Source organism: Delphinapterus leucas, unplaced genomic scaffold, assembly GCF_059928025.1.
Source record: "Delphinapterus leucas isolate spDelLeu-1000000601 "Yukka" unplaced genomic scaffold, BTC_Dleu_Yukka2 spDelLeu_asBTCV2_sq57, whole genome shotgun sequence".
Classification (NCBI taxonomy): Eukaryota; Metazoa; Chordata; class Mammalia; order Artiodactyla; family Monodontidae; genus Delphinapterus; species Delphinapterus leucas.
Genome location: NW_028322266.1, coordinates 1,949,076 through 1,974,323, shown reverse-complemented (window position 1 = coordinate 1,974,323; position 25,248 = coordinate 1,949,076). Strand labels below are relative to the sequence as shown.

Genomic DNA, 25,248 nt, shown 5'->3' with positions numbered 1-25,248 from the left:
AAAATTTAAATAAAACATTTAAATCCTAAATAAGATCAATAGTCTGAATGTTGATTCATAGTAAAGCCTTTGTCAGTTTGGTGCTTGTGCTATCAACAGCAAGGCAGACTGCTATGATCAGGTGAAAAAAAGAGATTACTGTGTGTAGCCTCTCATCCTATAATACCCCACTTGAGTTCAGACCTAAATAGAAGAGAGTCCTATTTACCAATCAGCTGGGGGAACACATACTGTCTATATATATGTAAATATTTCATTTTTAGGAGATTAAAGAAATTCCTAAGCTATAAAATCAAAACTATAGTGCTTAGGACTCAGAATGTTATTTGCTAACTTCAGAGTTTATGAAGATCTTTCATTATGAGCTTAAGGGAAGAAAAGAAACTAATATGTAAATTAAGCAAAAGAAAGTTATGATAAAAGAAAAACAAAGAGAAAACCCAACAGAGAAGGTAATAAAATTCCAGTGGAGATCATTACAGGTACTTTTTAGAAATAAAGGTAGTAGAACATAATGATAAGCATGATTTAGAACTGAAAAATGTTGAGAATAAAAGCAGTACATGCAATTTTTAAATGGCCAATATAACCTCCAAAAATGACAGAAACTGAGGATGGAAATTATTTTCCAAATATAATTTTAAATGATTTTTTACCAACTGAGGAAATCCTTTCAGCCTAACATTCTCCCTCAAGGGGCATTTGGATTTGAACTCCTAAAGATGGGAAGATAATTGGTATTTTATTGCTCAATTGCAACCATAATGATGAAAATATTGTTTATTTACTTTCAATTTTGAGTCAATCTTCAGGCCACGGAAAGAAGATGCTATGTTTAAGGATGGAATGAAAATCCAAGAGCTATGATAAAAATGTAACTTACACAAAGCAGATTGTGAAGAATATTGGGTAGAGAAACAAGGGCATTAAAATTGTCATATAAAGTATGAAAACTGAATTAAAGGACTATAGAAAAATGATTGAGTTTAATTACATTGTTTATACTAAAGATAATTGACAGAAAAACCAAAACAATAACATAATTGACTAAAACAGTTGGAGAAGAGGACCTGAGTGAGTTAAATATTTATATTTGATATTGGGGGAATAATAAATGTTATCTGATATTAATAAATTCAGAAAATATATATTGTTTGAGAAGGGAAATAACCAAAATATAAACAATTGTGAAGAACTTGTCTGGAGAGTAGACTTAGAAGTGAAGAAGTGATCTGACTCTGTTGATATTTAATATAAAACATTCTTTAACATGTGATTTTTTTTAATGAGCATATATTACTTGATAAAACCAAATACTTTAAAACTACAACCTACTTACTTATAAGTGATAGTGATTTATATGATACGAAGGTGCTTATTGTTGAATTGATATGAAAAAATTTAGAATAGAAGCAATTACCAAACTAGAATCATGCATGTAAACATTTTTTCTAGCATTTTTTATGTGTTAAAATGTGTTATTTTTCTTTGCTTTATACTGTTGAATTTGAAATATCACCCACCCAAGGCTCTTCGTTTCTCCCTAGTTACTTGGCTAGCGGCTGCTTCTATTTGCAAGGACATATCATGTGAATTACAAGGAAGTAAAATAATTGGCCTTCAACTAGACTAAATTTTCACCAAGTGGATTATTGTGCCCTGATAATGCCCACAGTCTAAATGACAACACTCAAAACTCAAATGTGTTCTTAATTATAATTTCCAAGTTAGGAAAATTGTGTTTTGTATAAAATATTATTTCATTAAATTAGCCACAATAAAAAATAAGAATCACCTTTCATTGGGAATATACAAGAGTAAGTTTCAAATAATTTTATCATGGAAAGTATTATAATAATCATTTCTAATATTTACAGTTAAGAATCTTAAAATCCTTCTGGCTTTACTTTCAAGAAAAGTCATCAGCAACATTTAAAAATGTATGCTTATGAAATAAATCATCCAATTACTCTATTTCTATGTTTAAATTCCCCAGTTCTTCTGGCAATAGAATATAAGTCACTGAAGCTTTGTTTCCAGTGGAAAGTGGCTGGTACCTCCAATCCTACCCCAGAAACCCACATTTATATAATCTGCAATAATTATCCAGGTATTTTTAGATCACTTCCATGGCTTTAATATTTACTTGTCATGTTACTTATTTTCACAGCTAGGCATCCCATCACCCGTCTTTACAAATCAATTTATTACAAATTAAAGGATATAATCCTTCTTCTCTGACTAGTTTTCTACAATTTCTTTTTCCCAGCAACAAATATAATTAAAAATAATAATTGATCATTTGTTTTAACTTGTCAGTAGAACTTACCATTTCCTGGTAAGGACATCTTTGTTAAAATTGGATGATTTTTAAATGTGTCAAAATGATCAAGATAATAAAGGCCTTGAAATATTTGCCTTTTTGAATTTAGAAATGTAAGCTATGACAGAATACAATTTCTTTCTGTAAAACACATACAAAAATGAATAGCACGTTTCAAATAGTTAACTGTTATTTCACAAGGATCATAAAAATTAAATAATTAGATGAGGAACTCTGTTCCATTATTCAACAGGACAATTAGTTCTATCAACATTTACAAGTTTTAAATATAGATTTATAATGCAAATATATTTATAATGTATTTTTATTTTTTTAGTGTATTTTTAAAATCTTCAATTAAAATCAGTAATCAAAAGAATTTAACATTAATGATAATAAAGCATTTATTATAATGTTTCTTTTATTCTTCAGTTATACTATTTCAATACTTTAAATACATGTTCAATTTTATTACCATATTTATGAATTAAAAATCTTAGTTTTGCTTAATGTCCTCCACTAGCAAGAAAACAAAAATTGAATGATACATTTCCATTTACTTATAACTTGAATTCTTTATAAATAATTTTATTTATCAAATATAAATAACTATGATTATAAATATAAGGTTTCAAAAAATGAGAAAAGCGAAGATACAGTTCATGAATTTGTGCTAATGACAGTTAATTATGCTTAAAATTTACTGTCAATTTGAACAAAAAACTATCACAAAAACAAAGTAGGACATTATATAATGATAAAAGGTCAAATCACCAGGAAGATATAACAATTACAAATATATATTCATGCAACATCAGAGCACCTAAATATATAAAACAAACACTGGCAGAATTGACTAGAAAAATAGACAGAAGTGCAATAATAGTAGACGATTTCAACGTCTCACTTTTAAGAATGGAGAGACAGTTACCTTATAGGGAACAATTTTTATGAGTTTTTCTTCTCTCCTTCCCTTATTTATTTTTGCAAATATAAAAAAAAAGCACAAACTGTGAAATAATAAAGAAAAGAAACAGAGATGAAAGAGAGAGAAAGGGGTGGAAGGAAGGATGGAAAGAAGGAAGGAAGGAAGGGAGGGTATCTTACACAAAAGGTGACATACTATACACAGTTTTCTGCAACTTCCTTTTATCACTTAACAATTTATACTCCAAAATATACAATATATAATCCATTTAATCCATTTTGTAGAGATCTTCCCAACTGCTTTGCGCAAGTACATAGTAATCCACTGTGTAGATATATTGCAGTTTATATAACTGTTGGATTTTGGTGTTAGAATTTTGGATTTTGAGGGTGATTTCAATTTTGTTACTAGTACCAATAATGTTACATTGAAGAACATTTGATACATGTCATTTTTTGGATCTTTGGAACAGATTCCTGGAAGAGGGATTGATAGATCAAAGGCCAAATACAGCTATGATTTTGTTAGATATTGATAAAATCTTCTCCATGGATGTTGTCCCATTTTACATTTTGAAAAACAAGATATTAGACTGCTTTTTCCTCCTTAGCCTCACCAACAGAGTGTTATCAAACTTTTCATATATTTCAAATCTTACAGGTGACTAATGGTTTTGGTTTTAATTAGCATTTTTCTCATTATAAAGATTATAATAGGAAATATATTTTCTAACAAACATTGTTCCATTGAAAATATGAAACCTACATTTCGATCTGAGTAGCCCAGGGAAGTATCCTGGGTTAATGACATAAGTGGCTATTTAGTTGTAATTAATTAGGTTAATCTGAAACCATCCATTTTACTCAGGACTGCAGTTTAAAGAGATAGGAGAAAGAAAGGCAGAACAGAAGAAAGGGAAGGAAAGATGGAAGGAAGGAAGGAAGGAAGGAAGGAAGGAAGGAAGGAAGGAAGGAAGGAAGGAAGGAAGGAAGGGAGAGAGGGAGGAAAGGAGGGAGGGAGGGAGGGAGGGAGGGGTGAATTAAGCTAGGTCTGAATTAAGACAAAAAATATATGAATAAATGGGAAAGAACTGCTTAAATCAATGTAATTACCCTTGTTTGCTTGAAATCTGTGTTATAGTTTGAAGTCTGTGCCATACCTACCTTGTTAAAAAAACACTAAATTTACCTATCTTGCTCATATTCATGTTTCTCATAAACTCTGACCAGAAATTACAAATTTTAAAGTTTTACCGCATTTCAACAGTAAACTACGTGCATAACCTCAGAAATGGATTGATGTCTCTTGTTAATACATATTTTGTTCATCATATGCTGGGTAGGAGCTACATATTAGTATATACGCTCAAATTTTTATTGCATTTAACACACCAGAAGGGACATTATACAACTAATAAGAAGTGAAGTCCATATTAAGTTATTTGATCAAATATGTTTCATGAAAACTGCCTAAGAACATCAAAACAATTAGTCAAACCCAAAATTCAATCTGAGTTAGCATTCATATTCAAAGATTTGAATTCAGAAGTAAGTTCAGAGACCAAATATTATATTTTGATTTGTTCTGGAGTGGCCATCTGCCCATATGAAAAAGCTACTGCAACCGTCTGGCAGGCAGTTTAAAGAACCAAAATAACTACTCTGTGCAGGTCAGGTTCACAGGCATCTGGGTGTTGACTTGGAAAGCACAAAAAGTAATAATCACAGCACGTGGTACTTTACCGAGTAGCCAGCCAAAAGTGTCTGTCTAAATAGTCAAAAAATTTAGCTGTCATAAGAATCCTTTGAGGAAACTTTATAAATACCTATCAAATTTCAAATATCAGTGGCCAACATTTTTAAAAACACCATAAAGATCTAATAAAATGTTATAGAAAAGTTATAATAATCCTGAGGTACCCATAATTTATATCCTGGCACATTTAAAAATGTTCCTTTTGTTTAAAAATGGGCTTCAAAGATATCAATAGTTTTATTTGTATATTTTATAAATATTTGTGTGCTAGTCAATAGTCTGATTTTTAATTGTTTAAAGCAAATCCAATGCCACAAAGAGCTACTTTAGTCATGACTTGCAGGAGTTCAAGGGGAATATCCTCTATCTTCACCCCTCTGCCCCTCCCCTACCTTCAAGTCTTCTCCTCACAGGTCTCTGCCTGGGAACTGTGGACTTTTGCTGCTCCTTTTCTTGGAAGAGTGGCTGCTGAAAGGAGTTAAATATGGCTCTTGGATAAGTAAGTCTGGGTTGGAGGGCCATGAAGAAGGGTCAGCAAGAGGACAATCTCCCTTGGCGTCCGGAACTTGTAGAATAGCCTGCAATAGAGTGGACCACCAGCTGAGCTCCTTGAAGTGAGAGCTACAGGCTGGCAGGGAGAAGGGTGACCCCAGTGTCAACCAAGAAAAGTTAGATATGCACACTGATGCACACTAAAGGTTGACGACAACTGAGAACATCTGTCTCAGACTCTCCTGGAGGCATTCACCAAAAATTGAGTTACAGGACCTTACACCTGACCAGCTGGAGAAGGGGTCTAGTAATTGCCCTGGTTATCATGCTTGTCATGATTTTTCAGCACATAAATGTTTGAGAATCACTGCCATTTTGAATGTGTGTTTCACTTGTCTGTTTTTCCAGTGGACTTTACCTCCTTGCAAGGAAGGTTTGTGAAGATTTGTTGCTGTTGTTTGCATTATTAGTTTTATTATGCTAATTCTAGAATCTCTGGTGCATAGTGCAATCTCAGGCAGGAAGTAATGGCTCATTAAAACAGGTATCCCAAAAGTCTTAGTAGAACTTCAAGATTAATTCCTTCAGGAAGAGGTAAAATTGTCATTAGATGCAGATGATATGATTCTATATATAGAGAACCCTAAAGACTCTACATGAAAACTACTACAACTGATAAACGAATTCAGCAAGGTAGCAGAATACAAGATTAACATACAGAAATTGGTGGCATTTCTTTATGGCAACAATGAAATATCGGAAAGGGAACGTAAAAAAACAATGCCTTTTAAAATCACAACCCCCAAAATAAATACTTAGGAATAAACCTCACCAAGAAGGCAAAAGACTTATACGCTGAGAACTGTAAGACATTAATAAAGGAAAGTGAAGATGATTCAAAGAAATGGAAAGACATCTCATGTTCTTGGGTTGGAGGAACTAATATTGTTAAAATGCTCATACTACCCAAAGCAATCTACAGATTTAACGCGATCCCTATCAAATTACCCATGACATTTTTCACACAATTAGAACAAATAATCCTAAAATTCATACAGAACCATAAAAGACCCAGAATTGCCAAAGCAATCCTGAAGAAAAAGAACAACGTTGGAGGCATAGCCACCCCAGACTCAGACAGTACTCCAAAGTCACAGTAATCAAAACAGCGTGGTATTGGCACAAAAACAGACATATGGATCAATGGAACAGAATACAGAGCCCAGAAATAAACCCACACACCTCACTTAATCTTTGACAATTAATCTTTGACAAAGGAGGCAAGAATATATAATGGGAAAGAGACAGTCTCTTCCGCAAGTGGTGTTGGTAAAGTTGGACAGCCTTATATAAACCAGTGAAGTTAGAACACATCCTTTCACAAATGAACCTATCTACACACGAAAATAAACTCAAAATGTCTTAAAGACTTAAACATAAGACATGACACCATAAAACTTCTAGAAGAGAACACAGGCAAAATATTCTCTGACATAAATCATACCGATGTTTTCTTAGGTCAGTCTCCCAAGACAATAGAAATAAAAATGAAAATAAACAAAGGGGACAGAATCAAACTTACAAGCTTTTGCACAGCAAAGGAAACCATAAACAAAATGAAAAGACTACCTACAGAATGGGAGAAAATATTTGCAAATGATGCGACCAGCAAGGGCTTAATTTCCAAAATACACAAACAGCTCATACAACTTGATGACAACAGAAGCAAACAACCCAATCAAAAAAATAGGCAGAAGACTTAAAGAGACATTTCTCCAAAGAAGAAATACAGATGGCCAATAGGCACATGAAAAGATGCTCAACACTGCCAATTATTAAAGAAATGCAAATCAAAACTACCATGAGGTACCACCTCACACCACTCAGAATGGCCATCATTAAAAAGTCTACAAATAACATATGCTGGAGAGGGTGTGGAGAAAAGGGAACCCTCCTACAACACTGTTGGTGGGAATGTAAGTTGGTGCAGCCACTGTGGAAAACAGTATGGAGGTTCCTCAGAAAACTAAAAATAGACCTACCACATGATCCAGCAATCCCACTCCTGGGCGTATATCCAGACCAAACTATAATTCAAAAAGACACATTCACCCTGATCTTCACAGCAGCAATATTCACAATAGCCAAGACATGGAAACAACCTAAATGTCCATCAACAGATGAATGGATAAAGACGATGTGGTACATATATACAATGAAATACTACTCAGCCATAAAAAAAAGAATGAAATAACGCCGTTTGCAGCAGCAACATGGATGCAACTAGAGATTATCATACTAAGCAAAGTAAGTCAGAAAGAGAAAGACAAATGCCATGATACCACTTATATGTGGAATCTAAAATATGACACAAATGAACCTATCTATGAAACAGAAACAGAATCAGAGACATAGAGAATAGACTGGTGGCTGCCAAGGGGGAAGCAGGTGGGAGAGGGATGAACTGGGAGTTTGGGATTAGCAGACGCAAACTGGTATATATAGATTGGCTAAACAACAAGGTCCTACTATATAGCACAGGGAACTATATTCAATATCCTGTGATAAACCATAATGGAAAAGAATATGAAAAAGAATGTATATACATATGTATAACAGAGTCACTTTGCTGGACAGCAGTAATTAACACAATGCTGTAAACCAAGTATACTTCAATAAAAAATAAGTTAATTAAATTTTTAAAAAGATTAATTCCTTCAGAAGAACAAGTACTACACATTCACAAAAAAAGCACCCTTTGAAAGTTTAAATTTTTGAATTTCTTTGCCACTTCCTTAGTTTTGATCATCTTGGACAATATACTTTTAATATTGACTTTTAAAAATAATTGTGTTTCAGTGTTTGCTATCCTTAGAGAGACAGAAACAGATAAGTACAACTAAATACTTATTTTTCAAAAGTCTCAAAAGTATAAGGGAAATGAAAGTAATTATATCTTCAAATGATTTTGGGGTATGTTTCTAATTCCATACTTCTGATGCGATTAAAGATTAAAACTGTATTAAGACATTTGAGACATGCCGCATTGGTATTAAATGAATTTAATTTTGCGTAAAGTGGTAGAAATATTTTCTTCAGCAAACATACCTGCAGATATAAAATCACAACCATAAATCTACAAAAAAAAGCAAGCTATTGAATGAAATCTGATTGGTTATTTCCCTGCAGTATGGATCTGCTAATCATTTAATTTACTACTTGCTAACAGAAGCCAAAATTTAAATATACATATATATATGTGTGTGTATATATATATATCTTCAATTTTAAATCATTCATATATATGAACAAGTATACATACACATATATAACAATTGTTCATATATATATATATATATAAACAATTTAAAGTAAAGAAAGTACATCTGGTGGCCTATTTTTTCCCCCCGATTTCTAAAGAACACCATATTCTATTCTAGGCAGTGGAATGTCAATCCACCTTAAGGGCTGTTCAATGAGCATATCTGAGAAAGCACTGGTTTAGCCAATGATGTACTTATTGAGGGAGGCCCTAGTGCCACTGTCAAGAGCTTATCCACAGGAGAGATAAGAAGGTACTTGTTTGGTTTGTGAAAAGAAGTAGTGAGGAATGGCAGGTAGCTGCAGGCTGATGACACGTGATGTCCATATATATGTAGAACCAACACGCCCATAACTGCACCCATTTTCCATACCCAAATCCAAAGCCTTTATATCATTAATCCCAGGCAAAAATGGTAAGATTCATGTGTGTTACTATCCCACGGCTTCAAGATGCCTATAAACTCATATGAGTATGTCTTAGTTATATCAGTGGAGGACAAACCAGGCTTCTATCACCAAGCCCCATTCCATAACAGGCAAACCAGTCCAAGACTTCTCTGAGTGCTGCAGGAGAGTCTATGGAAGGGGCGCTCACTCCACTGTGATGCCTAAAATGCCTTTGCACAGAGCAAACATTCAATACATGCTGAGTGAATGAATGAACTGGTGTCATAAAACAGGCTTATTTCAGGGAAATTCCATTCAACAGGCTGGCATTCCTTCCTACCCATCTTAACTGTTAAGCTTGCCATCAGACAAAAATTTAATTATAAAACGTTAGAGCTGAGGAAATTTTAGAAACTATCTACTCTCCAGAGGTATACAACTTTAATTTAGTGGTAAAAATCACTAGGAGTGATTTAGGAGTCTATCAGACCTGAGTCCAAATTCCACATCTACCATATTTTGGTGAGCAAATAACTACTTCTGAGGCTCTGTTCCATGTATGCATTATGGGATATCATAATAATACATACATTAATTGTATGACTATCAGGGGATGAAATGACACAATCCATTTGCCATGGTCGGCTAAGTAATTTGCACCAAGTAAGCACTCAAGACATTAGCCAATATTAATAGCGGAGAGATGAAAACAAAACTCTGGGACTGATGCCTACCCTAGGGGCCCCAGTGGTCATAATGACTTTCTTCCATTCAGCCTGCTCTCTTCTCACTAAGACTAAGGAAGAGAAGATGAACAAATTAGGAATAACAATTGGAAAATGGTTTTATACTCCCTGAATGAATGGAATTATAATAAAATGATTCATGAGTTCTGCAGAAATACGATGAGGCTTTAGATCTTTATGTTAGTTCTCTACAAAACCAATTTATGGCCCTAAGATGTACCTTCCCACCCAGCCCCATCCTTACCAGGATCAAATATCATTGTAAATGGAAAAGTCAACAACACATAATCAACAAGCTAAGTTACAAGCCAGTGAAGTCTCGGAGGTTTGATAGAGAAAATTCAGATTTATCATTATATGTAAAAATAAGATGATATGAAGAACTCAATCTAAAAAGTATTACCTGGAGATCTAAAATCTCTACAATAGTGCTATAAAAAGTAAAGAGCTAGAAATCTATTTAGATGGTTTTCCTTATAAGAAAGCACTTTCTGTATAACTTTTAATGTACTATTGATGAGAACAATTCAACAAAATTCAAATAAATACCTGCAGATGTCCTACAAGAAGAAGAGAACAGAGTTAGATGTGACAGGGGATAACTGGACTTCAGGATGAGTAAGACCCTATACTTGACCTCAATAAATTAACATGAAATACAGTGGATGAGTCACGTACAGAATGTCAGAATTCTAAAAGGCCAAGCTAAGTACCAAAAGGAACATGTGGGGACTCTTAAGAAGGAAATAAAATATTGGTTAGTTGATTACGAAAAGGCAGAAGGGAGTAGGTTCCCTTTGGCTGCTCTTTGAAGAGATCACTTCCTTTCCCCCCTAGTCCTGAGGCTAGGGTGGCATGGGCAATAGAGGAATGTGGGGACTGAGAATCATTTCTACTCTCACCAGAGTGGCTGGAAGCAGATTTTCTTACCAGGATGTAGTAGTATGCTAATATTTAAGGGTTCTTGAGGTCAGAGAGAAGGGTTTGAATACTCCGGCTCCATCTCTTGCTGTGGGTCAAGTTTCTTACCTTTCCAACACCTCAGCGTCTTTACCTGAAAACTGGGGATGATGATAATGTCTCCCACCTGAGTGGAGTGTGAGAACTACATGATATAGTGCATACGCAGGGCTAAATTTGGTGCCTGGCAAACAGAAAGTGCTCAGTACGGCAGGCGAGTGTAGTGACAATAAAGGCAAAGATGACGGGGGTAGTGCCGGTGTTGCTTCTGCCCCCAGAACAGGCTCTGACTGGGAGAGAGTTAAAGCACCTTTGGGTTCATGGGGGTTTATATATAAGCAACGGTTGATCAATGTGAGCTGGTTGTCCAAATGATTATGTGCAATCTAAGAAAAAAATGGGCCTCGGATCTGCTCAGCTACTTAATAATATTAGCAGCGGTAGTAGTCAAAGAAGCTAAATTTTATTAAGTGTTTATATGCCAAACAACGTGCTGAACGTTTTAAAAGGATTTACTCACTTATTACAACGAGGCTATACACTAGGTTCTGATAATGTTATTCGTCTCTTTCAGATGTTGACTGAGCCTCAGACGGGTTACAAAAGCACCTAAGATCCCGTTGTCAGTACATGACGGAAATGAGTTCAAATCCAGCCTGTCTGACTTGTTCTTAATCACTAAGGTATGAAATTAAGCATGTTGCCCTTTGCCTGATTCTCCTTCTGAGGCCTGAATATTTCACTTAGCTCTCTGAGTGCAGAAGAGAGAAAATTCTCTCTCCTTGACCCAACTTGGCATCAATATCCAACTCCCCTTCTCAAAATGGGTTGCTTCAACGAGCAGCAATGAATGCCGGGGTCATGGACCAGTCACCTTGATGACTAAGAGTCAGACACTAGGGAAAGAAAATGCTCTGTGACAAACCTACCCTTGTACAGAAACAAGACAGAAATGGGGGAACAGGGCAGAAGATAATGGAATAAGGCATAGGAAAAATAGCACCTGGCATCGTGATAGTAATAATAATAATAGTAGTAGTAGTAATAGTAATAATAATAGACTTTACTATGCTCTAGGCATTGTATTAAGTGCTTGGTGTAAGTGACTTCATTTTAACATTGAAAACAAGTCTATGGGGATGAAATATTATTAACATCATTTTATAGGCAGGAGTATTGAGGTTCAGGTAATCAGGTAAATTGCCCAAGCTCATATGGTTAGCAAGTGGAAAGCAGAGATTGGAACCAGCACCTACACTCCTAACCATTATGCTATAACCATTATGCTGAAGACATAAGAATTCCAATGGTCTTTCCCCATAACCCACTCCTGCACTCCAGACTTAAATACTCCAAGATCAAGAGAGAGCAAGCTTGGAGCTGCCACTCTTCAGTGAGTGTCAATCATTTCAAAACAGTGTATTTGCTAACAAGATGCAGTTCTTGTGATAATCTTCTCAACCAGGTATCAAGAAACAGGAAGCAAAGATTCAAGTAACAGTATGTTCCTACTTACGAGGAAGGTGGGACAGCATAGTTGACACTGGGCTTAACTGTTCTGGAAAACGTGGTCCCAGTAGGCATACACGCTGGTACATTTTCCCCACCTACCAAATACAAAAGAATTATTTCATTTCCATGTTGCTCTTCAAAGTTCCACCTCATTCGTGCCTGTCATTCATCCTCTGGCCTCTTCCTGTCTCCATTTCTGTACAGAAAGGTGCTGAGTCTCTGCTCTCGGATACAAAAAGGGTGTGTTAGGAGAGGGAGCCATGGTACCTCAATGTCTTTTTTTTTTTTCACCTTAATTCTATTATGCCAACTCCACTGAACTTAATTAGAGTGAATACAGAATTACACAATTACCCTCTGTTCTATTCTTCAGATGTTATATTTTGATAAAATTTACGACATGCTGCTCTCCCCTTGAACACCAGATGAACACTAGAAATGGATGTGTGTTGACATAAAATCTGTTATAATTACAATTCAAGTATAGCTTACATAATGATAGTGTTAACATAAAATTATAGATGTGTAGAGACAACGTGGTCATGCATTTTTTAGTATAAGCACATGCTTAGACCAATATCTGTTAGCGGAATGAAGATGGAAGAGAATTTTGGTTAAGCCACAAAGGCTGTTTAAGGACTTGCAGATAGCTAAGGGGAACTCAAAGACCAGTAAGATAGTATTTCCCCTGCATTCAATTGCAAATTCAATTGCAAAGTGAAGGGAAGATGTGTAATTTCCCCTAAGGAAATTACAAGTATTTCCCCTGCCATGTTTTCAATTGCAAAGTGAAGGGAAGATGTGTAATTTCCCCTATGGAAATTACAAGACAAGTACATTTTTTCCCTTGAATACCTGGGTAAATGCTTAAATTCTAATGTATATCAGTGATGCAAATTTTCAACTGAGTTTGATAAATCATAAAATAATAATTATACATATATGTATACAAAACTGCATGGAACTAGACAGTTCAGAATTACTTCTAATTAAAGAGGTACCCTATGGCAACTAACTTAAACCTTACAAAATATGGTTCCAAGTACCCTATCAGAGTGAAAAGTAGGAGACGGAAAGGTTTCTTGTAAATGTTTGTAGTCATGGTGTCTTAACTAAAACTACTGTGTCACAAATACTATTAAAATAATTGTGACATTTTATTCACTTTTACTGCAAACAACAAAACAAACTATAGGTATTTTTTCATTTCAGGTAATTATTTTAGCTAACAGTTATTCAATGTTTTGAGAAGACAGAGTGCTAACTGCATGACTTCATTTTATCTTTAAAATAGCGCTTCCATGTCATTATTCTTAATATCTCCATTGTATTAAAGTGTATCTCTAGTTCAGACCTTTCTTCAGAACTGCAGACTTGTGTATCCAACTGTGTACTCAGCATCTCTACTTGGACGTCACGAAAACATCTCAAATCTTATACCTCCAAAACTGGTCTTTAATCCCCCAAACATGCTCTACCCCAAACTTTTTCCATCTTGGGTGACAGTAACCACACCTTTCCAGTTTCCCAGGCCCTAAATCTCGAATTCACCCTTGACTCCCTCTTCCTTTCCATTCTTGCATTCAATCTACCACGAAATGCTGTCACAACCTTCCCAATGTGCCACTTCTGAGAATTACCAGCCGCTAGCAGCCTGGTGCAGGCCACCAGCATAGACCTCGAGGATCCTGTAGTTGCCTCCCGAGATTCTCCCTGACTCCACTCTCTCCCCACATCCTCAAGGCCACAGATAGAGTTATGCTTTTCAAACAAGAGACAGTTCATGCCACACCTCGGCTAAAATCCTGCCCCTGGCTGCCTACATTTAGAGTAAAAGACACAATGCATGTGATGGCCTCCCAGGACTTACCCAATCCAACCCATCACATATCCGACCTCCAGCCCTCCTGCTGTCTCTTCCTCCCCACTGACTAAGTCAGCCAGGGTGGCCTCCTTGATATTCCTCCAAGCTGCCCGGCATATTTCTGCCTTAGAGTTTGGGGACTGGTTATTCTTGCTCCCAGGGAGTGGTCTCCCCATCATACATTCTGACAACTCCCTCACTTCAAGTCTTTGCTCAAATGTCAACTTATAAAATCCACCCTGACTACCCTATTTAAAATCGGAACCTACCTGTACACTCCTCCAGCACTCCCAACCCAAGCCTCTTCAGTGAGCTTCACATCCTTTTCCTTACCCCGTAGCGCCCGTCAACTTGTGACAAAGCACAGAATTTATTTATAACATCCGTTTCCACACGAGAGTGTAAGGAGGGAGAAAGCATGCAAGAAGGAGCACGCAGGCAAAGGCTCTTGTCTGATTTATTCATTGATACGTCCAAGCATAGAGAACAGGAAGATGCTTGATAAATAGTCCTGAAAAAGATACAGATGAGGAAACTAGTAGTGAAGCTCAGAAAGTTTAAGTAACTTCCTCAAGGTTCTAGAGCTAGAAGAGGGTCACAGTAGAATTCACACCTGGGGATGTCTAACTTCAAATCTCTTAGCCTCTCTGCTATCTTTTTTTTTTTCTTCTTTGCGGTACGCGGGCCTCTCACTGTTGCAGCCTCTCCCGTTGCGGAGCACAGGCTCCGGACGCGCAGGCTCAGCAGCCATGGCTCACAGGCCCAGCCGCTCCGCAGCATGTGGGATCTTCCCGGATCGGGTCACAAACTCTCAACCACTGCGCCACCAGGGAAGCCCCTCTCTGCTATCTTAAGTCCATGCAATTCAGGATTTGTTTTAATCAGTGCCATGGAAATTCTCACTCCACTGAACAGGATCACTAAAGTGTTCTCTGTCTAGATTTATATATATATTTTCCATTTAAACAAAGGAAACAGAAGAGGGGAATTCATCATGGGTTATTGCGGTAGTTTTACAGCAATTTTAGCAATAATGACATTTAAGTAATAGTGATATTTAACGATAGCATAATAATAATAAAATAATAGCTCTTAAATGTATTGAAGACGAAGCGCATGCTAAACTCGGTGCTAAAATATATCCATGTATATTTTGTGCAAAATCCTTATGAATATTCTATCAGATGAGCTTTATGTGTAACTCCACCAGGCATACTTCTCTTATTCCGCTTTCAAAGATAAGGAAATTGATGAGAAGTGTGGTAACCGTTTGATCAAGATGAGACTGGTAATAAGTTGTGAGTATGAATTTAAATTCAGGTCTAACTCCAGAATTTGATTCTCAATCCATACATGAAAATTCTGATAATTCCTTTGATAAGGGTATGTTCTCTCCTGGAAAACATCCCCCATTATGTCTGCCTGCGCTCATACCTTCAGAACACAGTCAACTTTGAAACATGATAAAAATGTTTAAATAGTGTGCTTTAATAAATGGAAATATCTTCATCTAAACAATAACACAAAAAGGCAGGCTGAGCCCTCTGAAGTGGCTTCGCTGCTATCTTCCATCCAGAACAAGAGAAGGAATCAACAGCTGCAGAGTAAAGAAAGCATGAAACCCAGAGATGGAGGATTCTGTAAATGACCAATTACAAGACTATTAAGCCACACTTCCACAGCAAGAGGCAAAATATTCCATTAAACTGAAAAGTTTTCTACCGCTAACTCCAAGGCCCACACAAACATTAATGTTGCATTTATTAGGATGTATTTCCCGTGCTCTATCAACTTGACTTTCAGCAACTGTATTAATACAGTCCTTTCGCTTTGCACATATATCTGAATGATGGATTCCATTACTGGAGTTTTGTAGAAAGAGTGGAGTGAATGAAGTAAAGTTTGGGAAGAGCCATCATAATCCATAATGATGGGCACTGAATCAGGACAAGAAGAAACCTCTCTTCTCATTTATTTGAATGAAAATTCTACTATATATTTATTGCCTCTGTACAGGGCCATCTGTTGAATAGTGGAAAACAAGCATCTTTCATTTGGAGGTAGGATTTGTGTGCTCAAGTTTCTATGGGCCTGCAGAATTAATCTTGTTTTAGAAATGAAATAAAATGTAATTTCTTACTGTAAGTAGATGTGGTTAAGCAACTGGCAACTTTGATGTCTTTAAATCACTGCAGTTTCAGGGTAGGCAAATCTATAATTATTTCAAGCACTTCTTTATTGGTGCAACAATTGAGCAGTGTACATAGTGGTCAACAACCTGGGCATTGTCAGACGACTCTAAGTTTGAATCTAGACTTTGCCACTCACCAGCTATGTGACTTTCAGCTATGAGAATCACTTTCTTCAGCTTTGCAGTGTGGATTATTATATGCCCTTTGCAGAACTACTGTAAGAACTAAATGCATATGGGCACAGTGGCTCATAGTAAGGGCTCAAATTAGTACTGTGGTCACTACTAGTAGTATTGAAAAGAAATTAGAACTTCTATTCTCATAAAGTGGGATATGTGTCCCTTTATCATTGTAATTTCGTATCATTTTACTTTTGACCTTATAATTTAATAGCTTGATCCAAGAAACATTTAGCAGTAAATATAATTGAAAGAAGATTACCTGTCAAACATGAAATACTGTAGCATCAAGTGTGCTGGCACAATACTCTTCTCAGATAATTAACCTGTAAAAATATGTTATTGTCTTCTTTTTAATTAAGCACATTGAACATATATATTTACTGTGCCAGTTGGCGAAAGGTCCATTAATTAATCAGTCTAACTATGTGTTGCATAAACGTCTTCTAAACATAATCGTATATGTATTTTATTTGTTGGGAAAATGTGTTTGAGATTGTTCTTTTCTGCCTATTTAAAGTAAAAGAGGGTGAGAAGTAGAGTTAGGCTTAATGTACTTTGTACTCCATTATGCCATGAAAATGCTTCTGTGCCCTGGAGACAACAACAGAAGATTTGCTTTAATGACAAGAATCAAGTATGTTCTAAAGCTTCCAGGTAGGAGGCGTATAGGTTGCAGTTTATATCAGAAGTCTTTGCTCTCTCTCTCAACTGCGTCTAGATGGGAAAGATGTGGTCACAAATGCTTCAAGGTGATATAGTAAATGTTGGAAAAGAGGGGGGTAGGAGGCAGAGTTTTGAATATCTCAAACCTGAGCTAGAAGGATTTTATTTAAAGAAAATAGCGGATATTATTTTTCACTTAAGGAATGCCACTCAGCAAACCTGACATTAATGTAGGAAATTAGCTCTTTTAGCTATGATGCTTTCAAATGCACATTACTGAAAACAAATTCAAAATAGTCAAAGGAAATTTAAAAACAAAAACCAAACAACAACAACCACCTCAACAAACAAGTACTAGAAATTCAGGGATGCAGCCATATTCAGATACAGTTGGATCTGCAAGTTCCAGAGTATCAGCAGGGTTCCAGCTCTCTCTCCATCGCTCAGCCCTGCTTACCTCTGCAAGACTTTATTTTACAGAAAGTCTCTTCTTGTGCTGGATGGTCACTGGGAGTCCCAGAGTCATATCTCCCCAGCTTAGAAATTCCAGAGAGAAAAGACAATTCTTCCATTTTTCTCTGAGAGAAAAGTCCTGGGGAGGAGTCTGATAGACTCAGCCGAGGTCAGATGCCTACCCATGAGCCAATCACCTGCTTTACTGGAGTTCAGTCCCTGGGCGACTCATCCCCGGGGCCCGTGAGGAGGCAGGATGGCATTATCTGGCAGTTCTCCAAGAAAAGCCTGCTGTTTTTGTAAGATGAAAGGGGAGAGGACATGGATAATGAAACCTGTATCTGCTTCTGTAAAATCCACAGAATCTTACTCCCTGCCCTGTGTCGATGACCATGCAGTAAGCTGACCCAGGAGGTCATTTTGCCCACAACAGTCTTTATATATATGACTAAGGAACACACTGGTAAAAGAATATGGAAGAAAGTCTGAGTATGACAAGTCAGCTAGACTGGTATTAACTAAAAAAGCTGTGTGAAAATATCCTGAAAAAGTTGCCCCCAACTCACTCAAAGTCCAAAGTTGGAGCTGGAAATACAATGTCATGGAGTTTGGATAAGAACAGGTTTTCTCCAAGCTGAACTATGACACAGAGATTAGAGACTTCTAGAAACTATACTTTTTCAAAGAAAAAACATCACACGAGAAAAATGAGGCCTAGAAAAATTAAATGACTTAAGCTAATTAATGGCAGGACTGAGACTAGAGTATACTTTGTGTAATTGGCTATGGTCTTTTTGTTTGTTTGTTTGTTATCACTTCAGAACGAGACAAACTTAAAGAAAGGAAACACAACCAAAACTCAGTGGTTGGAAAAGAGACGGATGTGAACGCCATCTTGTTTCTTACGTATAAAAAGTTACCCCTCACAGTGTTTTGGAGGAGAAAACGCTGGCTCTTCCCAACGTTGGTTACATACACAAAGATTCCAAAGACAAGACAAGTGCTTTGCAAACAAAGTAACTAGAACCAGCTCAGGCTTCCCCGCGCCAGGTCCTACGTTCCACGGTCAGAACCACCAACTGTATCCCCCCGGGTAACAAGGTGATTCAGAAAAGCTGGCGCCTTCAGAGAAGGGAGAAAACTTAGCCGGGAAGAGAGTCAAGAGGAAACTTGCTCAGCTTCTTGCTGGGGTCTGAAACGATCCCAATAGAGTCCTTAAACCCCTCAGGTTTCCCCAATCAAGCACCCACGCCTCCAACCTGGGCCACCCCAGATCTGACTATCAGACGACAGAAGTCTGCGGACGCACGGAGAGCTGACCACCCCACGAGAGGGACCTACGCGCGGCCGCGCCCACTCACCTGCCGCTCCGCGGGAGACGGGAGACCTGCCCCGGGTCCAAGTCCTGGGCGTGGCAGACTCGCCCCTCTCCGGGCCCGACTCCAGCTCACCTCGGCGCCGCCCGCCTGGGCGCCGCCATCTTGACCACAAAGGGGGCCTCGCGCCGGAGGCCCCTGAGCGGGCGCCCTGAGCGGAGCCGGAGCGCCGGGGAGGCCCAGGTCGGCGCCCTACGTCCCCCGCGCGCTCGCGCCCCGTCCACGAGCGACGAGAGTCCCGCACGCAGCGCCCGACCCAGGCTTCCGCGGAACCGGCGCCCCGCGCAGCCCGCACCGCGGCTAAGGCGGCGCCGAGGGCGGCCCGGGCGGAAGAGCGGGCGCGGGGCACGCGCTCGGTAACCTGGCAACGCGGCGCAACCCGGCGTCTTCGGCGAACCCCAGCCCTCCACCGCGAGGAAGCACGGACCCCCGCACCCGCCGCCCAGCCCGCGCCGCCCCTCGGTCGCTCCGCCCGCCGCTGCCCGCTGGCTATGGTCTTTTAAATCCGTGATACAACGTCTATATGTAACAAATCTGTTAAACCCTAAATGTTTATGATATTCAAGTAATCCATTATCTGAATTATTCTTGAAGATAAAACATCCAAAGACTTCTTAATTGTATGGGTATACATACATAAAATACACGTGGAGGTAACTTCAAATACAGTATGTGCCTGTCTCTATTCCTTCCCTCTCCGCTCTTCTAAAAAATGCCCCTTTAAAAATTGCTCACTCACCATCTATTAGGTAAATTTGCTGAAACACAGTAAATGTGGAGACAGAAATTGTTATAGAGACTATTCCAAATGGCACTGACACCTGTATTTATGAAATTTTTAAAAGGGTAAGTTAGAGTTGTTTTTTTTTTAAAAAAAAAAAATCCCACTATAGTAACACCACATCATCCTAGGTGCCCAGTTCTATCCAATTACATAAGATGGAGAAAGAGAGAGAGATAGAAACAGAGAGAGAGAGAGAGAGAGGAGAAAGAGAAAGAAGAAAGGAAGAAAACCAACTACTTATGTATAAAATGTTGCTCCCAAAGTTTGAGATTATACTCAAGCATCAATGAACAGAAAGAAAACACTTACAAATTTACAAATGTATTTCATTTATGGTATGAGGGACACAGGTTTAGATTTGCAACACGCTCCCACAAGGGTCAAATTGACCACTTTTTTCTATCTAGTTGCTCTTGAGAGAACAAAACAATTGAAACAGATGCCATTCAATTCCAAGTCTATAGCTTAGACCATGTCACTGCACATGAAATATTGTTCATTCAGAGTCAGCACATAGCAAGAGTAATTTATACTCTCAGAGTATTTGCTCTCAAGTCAATAGCAGCGAAGCCTTGACTAAAAACGTTCCCATTACTTTCCATTGTAATATATCTTACTTATAGCCCATGAAACAGTGGTCAGGGGAGATTTATTCTTTGGACACCATATTATATAATCTCTCCACTTTAAGCCATCCCCCACTCGGCGATTATTTTTTAAATATGTTACTCGTAGTCAATATTAATTTACATTTAATCTTTCTTAGCATTATGAGTATTATTTTGTACAGGCTCAGAAACAAATCTCCCGAAATTCCTCCCTGATGCTCCCTTCAGGCTGAAAATGCATTGCAGTGTGGCTGCAGTGACTTAATTCTAGTTGGCAGAGCCCTGGCCACACACTAATTTCATTAGCCTCAAACTCCTGGATTTGAAAGATCCACTGAATATGATTCCTGTCCTCTGACACGTCACTTACTAACCAATTCAGTGTGCATACAGAGGAGAGAAAGGACTTGCTCAGCTCTGGCCCACCGGCAGGCAGATGAGAATTCCCAGTCAGAGACACTGTTTACATCTGAGTGGTCGTTCTTGCCCGGGTCCTCATTTTCAGGAAGGAACTTCAATCCAGGCTTTGCCGGTAGCTGCAGCATTTGTTACATCCATTACTAGCCCCTTCTTCCTTCCTGCCCCCCAGTGCTTAGCATCCCCCATTTCAGTCACTAAGTCTTCCTTCCCCCAGCCTAGAAGCTTACCTCACCATAGCTTTTTATCTCAAATGATAGGTTTGGCACATTCCCCACAGCAACCCACAGGGACTGGGGAAAAGAAAACTCAGATCTCTGGAGAGCTAAGAATTCAACCATTTAGAGAAGTTTCTTTTATACAGGACCGTCTTCATTGAGCTGAACCCTGCAATCCCAGAGAAGATTCACCTACCCGTTCTTTTCCTCTTTCCCTAAAGTGACTGTGTCTTTGAACAATGGGTCTGTGTTCCACTATTCTCTCTATTCATTTTGCAGGTTTACAGAGGCTGGGAAACTGGGGACTGGACTTACATGCCAGGAGCTTCTAAGATCACACGCAAAAATAAGGCTGCGGGAAGAGATTGTTGGAATCTATCTCTGTATATTTGAACATGGGCAGTGGTTAACCAGGATGCTCACACCAAAGCTTATATCCAGCTTGCAGCACAAGCTACAAGTTGGTGCATCCCTCCTACTACCAGCCTCTTCTCAATAAATGCAGGTGAAAACGGGGCTCTTTTCCCTCAGCTGTTCAATCCAACATGAATAGCTGCAATTTGCAAATTAGAGGAAAATGACAGAGTTTTCTCTGAATGGTTTTGGTCCCAACCCACACTGCTAATGCTGGCATTCAGTTCCTTTCCTTCCCAGCCCAGGGAACGGGGGAACTAAGCATAAGGCAAGCGTTCTCTTTTCTTGCAAGTGCCTCAGATCCACACACCAGAGAAGGAATCAGCTCCCCCTGGAATCTTTTTCAGCAAACACAATCCTTCAGCCTAGTCTGCAAGCTCTCTCTTGACTTTAAGATTTCACTCTTTTTTCGACAGGCAGGCCCATCTGCAAGCTCCCAAGCTCCAAGTGAAGGCACCAAAATAATTTTTAAAATGTCAAACAGCAAATGTGCCTTCAACCCCCAGAGCTCCAGTAAAAACACGGTGAGTTGCGCCTGTGGTTCTCAGGTGACTTCTGGCCTCATCCTCCCTGCAGCGCTGCCTCCTCAGGTTCTCTAGGTTAAGCTCAGAGGTAAAGGAAGTGCTTCTGGGTTTTGCTTACAACAGCCCAGGCTCTTCCTGAAAGCAGTACCTCAAAGTGAAGGCTGCCCAGAAGCACTTTTGGCCTTGCAAACATCTAGAGGTGACATACTCAACAGGTGCTAGGGATGCTCAGAGGCTCAGAGGGGCCATACCAGGCTGCAGCTTTAGACAGACACCCCTCCTTCTGGCACAAACACAAACTTCATACCCCTGGGTGCTGATGTAGTGACAGCTTGAATCTCACAAGGAGTCCCCTCCAGAAACCCAACATGCTTCAGGAAAGGCACTTGAGAGGGAGCCAACTTTTTAGCTACGGGGAGCATAAGGGTCAGCCAGAACACCTGGAGAAGGGACTAACTGAGCTTGGGTCCTACCAGGCAGGGAGAGAGCTGTGCATTAGGAAAGGATCACTTCAAGACAGAGATGAACAAAAAACTTGGAGATAGGGGTAGAGAAGGAAAAGAGAGGCAGAAATTGAAAGGGAGAACATAAAAACAGAGAGACCAAAAAAAAAAAAAAAAAAAGCAGGGAGAAAGAGACACAAGGAGAGAGACACACAGGAAGAAAGACAGAGAAACAAGAGAACCCATAGTCACGCATACCCTGAAACTCAATTTCTTCATACAGAAGCCATCCATCTATACCCAGGGCGGCACAGGAGCCGTGGGGCCGAGGCTGCGGGAGCAGGCGGTGAGAGAGCACTGCAGCACCGCCCACGGCTCAGCTGGCTCGATCCGCCGACCTCGCATCTTCCGCCGTTGCCCGCCTGCACCCGGAGCTAGAGGACCGCCCGGCCTTGCTCAGCGCACCCTGCTGCCTCCTTCCAGGCGCCTTCTTGTCTGGCTCTGAGAATCGCCCTCAAAACCCAGGACTGGGGTTGGGGGCTGCGTTAGGGAGGTCGTGGGAAAGGATGGGCACAGGGTGGGTGCAGAAAAAGCGACTGTGTTTCGCAGTTAGCATGAGCTCACCTCCGGGCTCTGAGCTGGCAGGAGTAGAAAGCTGATCGCCCGGCTCCTGCCAGTGGCCGGATCGCAAAGGCAGTTTAGACGGTGCAAACAACTGCCCAGAGCAAATCACCTGGGGGCACGTCTGCGGGTGGCTTCTCCCCGCTTGAGGACAGTCCCCACGCCTTCCGCCCCATGCCCTCGCAGAGACAGGTTACAGGTCGGGAAATCCAACCCGAGCGAAATGGGCAATTCACGTCCAAATGTAGGTGAAGAACTAGCCTTCGGTTTAAGAACTGCCTCCCTAAGCTCTTCTCGAAATTTTCCAAGGGAGCTGCAGCTTGTCGGGCGGCTTGGGGCAGGGAAGCTGGGGAGTTGAGAAATGCCTAGTTTCTAGGCGTCTTCTCATCTTTCATATTCCTTGCGCCTAAGTGGCTCTCATAGGAGTCCGGCACTTTTACAAGCCTGTTTTGGAACCATATTTCACTCTAATGCAAACCCATTTAAATCATCCCCTTGTTTTTCGGAGACTGTTTCTTGTCAATGGGGCCATAAATCCAGAAAGTCAAGCCGGATGGAGTGGAGCGCGGACAGGGGAGAGGTGGAAGGGAAATGAATCAAACAGGGAAAGTACCTCCTCGGGTGAGGTGGGAGGGATTCGGCAGGATCTCCAGGGTGGAAATGAGCGAAGGCTGACCAGACCCCGCACCCCTGGAGTCCAAGCCAGCCTTCAGGAAAAAGAGCGCGGGGAGCTACGGCGCGCTCTGCCCCGGAGGGAGCGCCCCCCTACCTGGAAAAGCCTCAGGATGTTGGCTACCATGATGGAGACCGAACTCCCCGAAGCCCCAATCACTCCAACTACTTTCTCGGACTTGACGAAAACCGGAGGCTCGCCGTTGGTGCAGCGCACTTCGGAGGTGTCCTTCTGGATGAGCGCCTGGACGAAAGTGAGCGACTGTTCGAGCGCATAAGTGTCCCTGGAACAAGTGTCCAGGATCCGCGCTCCCAGCGTCACGTTGGGCAGCAGGTTGGGATCCCTGTTGATCTGGTCCAGGGCGTAGAGCATCGCTTCCAGCCTGTGGATCCCGTTCTCCCTCTTGATGTCGCCACAGGGCACTCCGCTGGGACCCTTCGCGTGCACCGTGAACAGCCCCCCGAGGGTGACGTCCCCCTCGATCCGAATGGAGTGCGGGGCGTACATCTCCTGGCCGCGCGCCGCCGCCGCCAGCGCGCACAGAAGCACCTCCAGCGCGCAGCAGGGAAAGTTCATCAAAGTCAGGGCGCGGAGCAGCTTCCCCAGCTGGACCATGCTGCTCCCGCGGCTGCGGTGGTGGCGGCGGCACTCGAGGGGACGGTGGCGGGCTCGCCGGAGTCCTGGCCCCTTGGGGTGAGCTCCTCCGGGGAAGCCCAGGGTCTCCTGCGGGCGAGGAGGGTAGGGGCACCCGGGGAAGGGCAGCCGGCGAGGGTGGGGGGCCCCGCGGCGCCTGCCAGCTTGGGGCGCCGTGCGCTCTTGGGTTCCCCGGCCAGCGCGCCGCGCTCAAGCTCGCGCTCGGTGGCTTGCAGCTCGAGCTCTCCAACAGCCCAGCACTGGGGAGAGAGCGAGGATGGCTATCGCTTTAAACGCGCGTTCGGCTCCCTCTCCTCCTCGGCCCACTCCCTCCCACCCTCGCTCGCTCTCAGGCTCTCCCCACCCTTCCCAGCGCCCACCCTTCCCACGGTTTTGCATCATCACGCAGGGAGGGGCTGCGTGCTGAGGTAAAGGGGGAGGGAAAGGGTGGGCGGCTGTGGGGGGGGGGTAGTAACTCCGATTGGGAGTTTCGAGGTCCCCAGGGAATCTGGGGATTGCAGGTCGCAGTCGAAGGCTGAGCTCCTGCTTCGGTCTCACTGTAGAAGCCGCTCGCTCGCCCGCCTGCACCCACACGCACATTCTAGGCACAGGGTGGCATCAGCCCCGGACAGGGCGGTTCTAGCTGGGGCTGACTGCTTCCAACCCTGAGGTCCGGAGCCGGGGCTGTCAGCGCCGGGAGAATGCGAGGTAGTCGAAGGTGATGCCGCCAAGCATGAAGGGTAGTAGGGAGACCCC

General features: G+C 40.8%; 1 protein-coding gene across 1 annotated transcript in view; it reads right to left on the bottom strand.

Moving 5' to 3' along the window:
- The window catches only part of LOC149743905 (uncharacterized), a 129,686-nt gene extending 108,592 nt beyond the window's left edge, over positions 1-21,094 (bottom strand). Inside the window, exons 1-3 of the mRNA XM_089906045.1 lie at positions 21,017-21,094; positions 19,143-19,653; positions 12,432-12,522 (exon numbers count right to left, since the gene is read on the bottom strand). Of these exons, the coding sequence (XP_089762171.1) occupies positions 12,432-12,522; positions 19,143-19,653; positions 21,017-21,094 (680 nt within the window). The remainder of the gene's footprint in view (positions 1-12,431; positions 12,523-19,142; positions 19,654-21,016) is intronic.
- Positions 21,095-25,248: the final 4,154 nt, after the last annotated feature.